The 6,819-nt window shown below is 41.2% G+C and overlaps 1 protein-coding gene across 1 annotated transcript; it reads right to left on the reverse strand.

Moving 5' to 3' along the window:
* Window positions 1–3,517: 3,517 nt before the first annotated feature.
* On the reverse strand, window positions 3,518–3,910 carry LOC119770760 (transcription initiation factor TFIID subunit 6-like). Its single transcript, XM_038266223.1, has 2 exons — window positions 3,864–3,910; window positions 3,518–3,798 (listed from the first exon to the last, which is right to left on the reverse strand). Exons 1-2 carry the CDS (start codon window positions 3,894–3,896, stop codon window positions 3,568–3,570), a joined length of 264 nt encoding a protein of 87 aa, XP_038122151.1. The 5' UTR covers window positions 3,897–3,910; the 3' UTR covers window positions 3,518–3,567.
* Between the last annotated feature and the right edge of the window lie 2,909 nt (window positions 3,911–6,819).

Here is a 6,819-nt window from a genome sequence, read left to right on the forward strand (position 1 = left end):
AGCTCGTCCAATTTCCTACAAGTTTGTCTTTGGCCACTTTTTGATACGACGCAACGGCTTCGAGCTACAGTAATTTTTAAATTCCAAAATACAAAAATATTTAAATAGCTTATGCCCTTCTCAAATGTTATTTTCGAGTACTATTGGCTCCATATACACAAAAATGGCTTTTAAGGTCTAGGATAACATGTCTACAAAGTTTCATTGAAATCGGAGAGGGTCGGGTACAAAAGTACCAGAAAAATTCCTGATTTGAGCTGGAATTGCTCCATGTGAGAATTAGTAGAATTTATCGGCCCAATTTGAAGGGGAAGGACACACAATTTGAAAAATATTTCCAGCGGCCTAACATGGTGGATTTTCTAAACTAAACTTATTCTACTTCAATATTGACCTATGGGACCAGGGAAAGGTTCGGGTATTATTTTTTATTTATTTTATTTATTTATTATTTATTTACTTACAAAATGCCAAATAACTTGTACTCCCTAACTGAATCGCAATCGCTCTGATGACGTACATACCCATTCCAACAGCCCTAGCCCGAGCCTCTAGTCTATAGGAAAAAGCTAGGTGCTGCTACGAATATGCTAAACACCCTCCCTCGGGCCACTTTACACCACCCTCCCTCTCCCTTCGCTTGCACGATTTGAAAAATTCATCATTTTAGCATCAAACTCCCTACACGAACGGGCACATTTAGCAGACATTTGAAATATAATTGCATTACCCTCCCGGATAAACGAAAACTATATCGATTGCAGTGTGGAACTTAAAAAAACCTTATGAGATATGGTCACCATTTGTAATAATGTTATTTGGCGGACCTTGATTCCTATTTGTCAAATGGTAACCATACGTAATAATGTTATTTTAATGTTTATAATGGTCAACAATTTTCTTGAAAACTTTAAAAAACTGTTTGCGAATGTTTTCTCAAATGGTTACCCTTAATCATAAGGTAATTTAAAAGTTCAAATGGTTCAAATTGCGGACCCTGATGACTATTCCTCAAATGGTTACCATAATTGTTATAGTTATTTCAAAGTTTGTAATGGTAAAAAGTTTTTTTTGATAACATTAAAAAACTATTTACGGATGTTTTTTGAAATGGTTACCATAAATCATAAAGATATTTTAAAGTTAAAATGGTAAACCTTGATACGCGAGCACCATATTAAATGAAATGATTATCATTTAAAAAATAGTTACCATTTTTTCCACAAATACAAAATAAATACTGTTATTTAATTTAGATTTTTGTAGGTTTTATTTAATGAATTCTTTAAACATAAATTTAACAGATGGACAAAAAACTTTTCTTCTTTATGTAATTTCAATTTGTAAAATTTTAAAGCAAAAATCGTAAAAGATTTCATACAATTGTGTTTATGTTATCACTTTTTTGTTATTCAAAGTCTAAAAATATCTCCATTGATTCAGGCCGACGACACGACAAGACACTCGGAGGAAAAACCTGATTAAAAAGCGGTCCCACCCCGTGAAATCCCCAATCCCGTGAAATCACCGTGAGTCGTCAAAGTCATGGTAAAATGAGAGACCCCTCGGTTTTTGCCCAACATAAAATAATCTCGCAACACTGTTTGGATATAAATATTTACACTGTAACTGAAAATCGCACTTTGCTGAGTTCGTTTTCGCACTTTTTCATACGATTTTTTTAGTTCGACTGCGATAACACAAAAAAGTGTAATCGTAGTTGAACTGAAAAAATCGTATGAAAAAGTGCGAAAACGAACTCAGCAAACTGCGATTTTCAGTTACAGTGTACCTTGATGACAGAACTCGGTTTGTTTTTGGAAATCTCGTTGATTTTTCCTTCGTTGTCCGTGCAGCTGCTGGTTTCTCTACGTTTACGGCGGAGGTCATCGGAGCTGGAATCGTTTCTGGATTTCTTCATCGTAGCTTGGCCAAGGAGAAAGAAGTTACTTTTTCGGTTTTTTATAACCATCGGGAAGATTCCTTTTGCATTAGAAAATGTTGGTGCTTGACTACAATTAATTATGATATTTCTTCCAACCCGACCTAGTGAACCAGATTGGATCTTGATCGAGTCGGAATTCCTCGTGTAAATGCTGGAACCTGTCCCAGCGGAAAATCAACCTCGAGCATGTAGGCGACGAATTGAGCCGCGGAAAAGTGAAAATCCGCCTCTTGGAATCAATCCGGATTTCAACTAATTCCCGACCCAACATCGCTTCCACGTCCTTTTCCTGGTCCAGGGCAATTTTGTCCTTGATCCGGCTTACCCGGATTCCCAGAACATACTTCGCATGTCCAATGTCCTTCATTGTGAAATCCCGACTGAGTTGAGCCTTGATCTCCGTCTTCCAGCGGTCACAGTTCGAGAAGATCAGCGGTCCGACGTAGACGTAGACAGCGACGAACAGCATCTTGTCGCCGCGCACCTTGGTGTACACACACAGGAAGGTTGTGATATCGATCATCTGGTCAACCTTCATGTCCAAACGGGCAGCCAGAGCGTAGAGATATCGCAGCGAACGACCGGGGCGTAGGTCTTTTCTTAATCTACCCCCGTTCGCTGCGAGTATCCTTTGATGATCAGCCTCGCTTTGTATCGGTCGATATTTCCGTTCACGTCTAGCTTTACCTTGTACACCCACTTGCACTTGATCGCCGAACGTCCTTCTGGTAGATCGCACAGCTCCCACGTTCCGTTTAAGATAAGGGCTCCGTACTCCTCTTTCATGAACTGTTTCCAGTGTTAGGCGTCGTCTCGAGCCAGAGCTTTTTGGTGCTTGAACAAATCTTCCAGAACTGATCTTTGATAAGAACACGATGGGGGCGCAGCGGCAGAATCATCGGGCCTCGCGGTTGCGTTGGTCGTCGTCGTCGCGCTTCTGCTTCGGTACGTGGGCCATCGCGGTCGTGTCGAACACTCGTACGTGTGACAAGTCCGGCTTGCGACCTGACAACGCTTCCTCCGGAGTCATGTCGGGGACCTGTAGACCGGCCACAACCTCTGCCCAAAACGGGTTTGGCAGATCCGTTTCGTACAGCATGCATCGAGCACGTTCCACGGCAGCGCGGTTGACCCTCTCTCCAAGTCCGTTCTGCTCAGCATTTGTAACGTGCTTGGCCGTAATCGTACAAACTGTTGCTGTCCACTGGATCATGGACAAGTCTGCCGTTGGACGGCTTCGTTAGAGGTGTTGTGGCCGAGGTGTTACGAAAGACATGTTTTTTTTCAGGACGAGCCGCTACTGCTGAAACAGGTGGGACAGGAGCAACGAGATGTGGGTGCCATCTATTTTTTTATGTGGATTTAAACTATGTTGGGGGAAGGAGGGTTTATAAGAAACCTGTTTTTTCGAATCCTAAGTTGAAATCTTTTTAGAATATTCAAGGCAGTGGTTTGGTGCAATAGCTTAGATTTGCTTTCAAATAAACTTTTATTGACAACGTTAGACAAATATCGCAGCGCAGGTGAACATCCCCTGCTGCATCGCATGAATACGGCCGGCGATAATTTTGTTGACCGCAACGATGACAGCAGCCTTTCAGATTAACTTCGCTTCGGTCTCATTAGCGCAACCATGGAATGAACACCTTGATCACTACCATGCCCAATGCAGAAAGTCTAACGAGGACGTTTTTCAGGGCGGCGCTGAAGAATACGGTGATGCGCGTTTGCAGATTGTAGGCCATCAGTCGGGCCACAAAGTCCTGTTGCGTCTGGTGATCGTCCAACTCAGAGTGCATACACGTATCCCGTAATATGATGCAGATTGCGACCGATGTGATTTGATCATGAAGCTGGAATAAACGAAGAAACGGTTTAGATTGGCTACCCTTGAACAGCATGAATTATAAAGACGCACAGTCGTATTTTCATTCACACAATCACACGACATTTAAGAACCAGGCCCTAAACAGCTAGGATCGGTGTTCTGCTGCGTTGACTGGTCTGGAAAATGGGACTTGCGATAAGAGACCGTTCAGTTGATTCGGGTTCGGAAGTTATGGACACTTACAGATTTGTTGACACTTTGGGTGACTCCGAGTAGACCACAACGAACAGTGCACGTGGCCCTCTACACCTTTCGCGCTCCTTTTTATTTTCCGCCACATCTTTAACACTCCCTGTCACTTGCACGGCCACCTCAGCCAAGGTGCAAAGCTCTACAAGAAGAAGGGCAACATCCGCAGGGGCTTCGTATCGCAGGAATGTCCACCGTAGTTGTTTTCTGGAACCAGCAAGATTCTCGCGACTCTCCTTGTTTGGAAAAAAAATTCTGATAGAAACCATAGAAACCAAATGACTTTCCTAAACGTCAAAAAGAGGAATGCTGCCAGAAACAACACATTTTGAGGAATGTTCCAGTTTGACGTTTCCAGTTCCAAAGGAACCGGATGGGTAGGCCGATTTGGTGCCCACTTTTTGGAAGCGAGTGGCTTGGCGTGTCGTCGGCTTTTCAACATTAAATTTTTTTTGTGCAATCGACAGTACTTGCAGACTTTTCACACTATCTACAGATCTTCTTATGGCTCACCTTCTTCACGCGATTTTTGGAAAGTTCACACTGACAGATCTTCATTACGGTTTTGTGTTTTGTTTTGTTCTTCGGTTCGCGTGTTCAGATCATGGTGAAGAAAGTGCGCGCCTTCAAGGTGATTTCGCTGATGCGCAAGCTGAAGGCCGCCAAGGTGATTCCGTAGAGCATTGTGCCCAACTACGAAAAACCCATTCGATCAAGAGGTTGCCATTCTACTACTTGACCCATTCGATCAAGAAGTTGAGCAAGATCCCGTTGCACTTTTTCTGCTTGACTTACTTGGCCCTGGATTTTACCCCCATTTCGAGCTGCCAAAGAAATAAGCCAATCCGGAGTTTACCAATTTTAATTGACAGAATCTATATCAACCAAAAAGGAAAACAAATTGAACAAAATGTTCAATTAAAATAATAATTTTGGATTTAACGCATAATTGCGAGAGCAAGTATCGAGCGTAGCAAGAGAAAAAAATGAGAGAGCGCGCAAGCCAGAGTATTAATAATCTTCCTTGCGCGCTCTCTCGTTTCTCTTCTCTCGCTACGCTCGTTACCTGCGCTAGTGCAGGCAAGCGCACAGCGCAGGCAAAAACAGTCTGAAGTGAAACGTTTGTGCGGCTGGTCGTTGTTTACGTTTTGTGCGCAGGTATAATTTTCAAACAAATCATTTCATTTACCAGATACTTTATTTACATTTTTCTTTTTGATCATTTCAGCGCCGTGGAGAACTTGAAACAACGGAACAGCTGGTGCTGGAGGGTTCGATCGGCAATCAAAAGAGATCATGGCAGCAGCCGACCAACAAAACAAAATCGAAGCGAACCCAAGATTGGTATTAATCAAGGAAATCATTTGAACCATCAGATAAGTACACACATTTGAATGTTACATTCTACTCGATACTTTGTGATTTTTTTCTTATTCTTTTAGGTTTGGACCACTTTGGCAGTATGATCAACCGTACAGAATCGGCAATCAACTAGAATTAAAGCCGAAAATTATTGTTGTGAACCATCCGTCAAAAAGTGAACAATTCTGTAAAAAATAGGTAGGTAAAAAATGTAAAAAAAACTTTCAATTACTATTTCAAAACTATTTCTCAAAAAGTAGTAAATTTGTATGATAAACTTTAATTTACCATTTGAAAACTATTTCTGAAATAGTTAAACTGGGAAAAAATGTAGGATAAACCTTAAATAACCATATGGAAACTATTTCCAAAAGAGTAGCCGTAGGTAAAAATAGCAAGAAAAATCTTAAAAAACCATTTACAAACCCTTTCTAAAATAGTAGACGCAAGGTTAAAAATTGTAAGAAAAACCTTAAAATACTATTTAAAAACCACTTTTCAAACAGTAAAAACCGGGGGAAAAAGGTCGCTTTTACGCGAAAATTAACTTTATTTTTACCATTACACAAATGGTAATTTGACGAAACGTTGTTCGGGAATTTTTAAGGTTACCGTTGCTAACCACCCTCAATTCAGATGGTCGAACTTTATGAAAAATGGTAGGGTACCATTTCCGATATGGTATTTTTAAGGTTTTGCTACCATTTTTCAAATAGTGGTTACGATCTCTGAAATGGTGACAAAACTATTTAACAAAAAGTTTTTTTAAGGTTCTCGTTTATGCGGGCTGAAGGCTTCAACATTACGAGGGAACGTGGACGGGGTAGGGTAGAGGGACGTTTTGCTCGATGCAGGTCCCCGCTTTTGGCTTGTAGGTGGAGCGAAAAGCTGTTGTTGTTGGGAAGCAGCAGCAAAAAAGAAAAAAATACTTGCATAATTGCCAGGGGTTGGAACAGAACGGAACGGTAACATCTGGCGAGGGTAGTTTTTTGCTGCTGTTGCCCACCGAACCAGGTAGAAACGGGTAGACTGATGGGTGGCTAGTGAGGGGAGAGGGTGGCTTGAAGGCTTCAGAGGGGGGACTTTCCGTTGAGCCAATGCCAGTGAGGAAGGGGGAGTCAAACGAGTCAGTACAGGCTTCTAGGCGGTGTTAAATTGGGTCTTAAAATGAAGTTAAATTTGTGATATTATTGCTCATAACGATAAAGCTTATTTTTCTGAGTACAATGACCCTTTGAACGACCGCAAAGGGTTTAAAATGGATTTTTAATTGAATTAAAAAAAAAATAACTTCACGGTCCTTCTTGACAGATAAGGTCCTACTTGACAGCTCGTTCCAAGGAGACCATAATTGATCCATGGAAAAAATGTTATCTTGTCAATATTTTTTTTGCATTAAAATGAAAAAAAAAGTGATCAGAAATGGTTTTTTACC

This window comes from Culex quinquefasciatus, chromosome 3, assembly GCF_015732765.1.
Source record: "Culex quinquefasciatus strain JHB chromosome 3, VPISU_Cqui_1.0_pri_paternal, whole genome shotgun sequence".
Classification (NCBI taxonomy): Eukaryota; Metazoa; Arthropoda; class Insecta; order Diptera; family Culicidae; genus Culex; species Culex quinquefasciatus.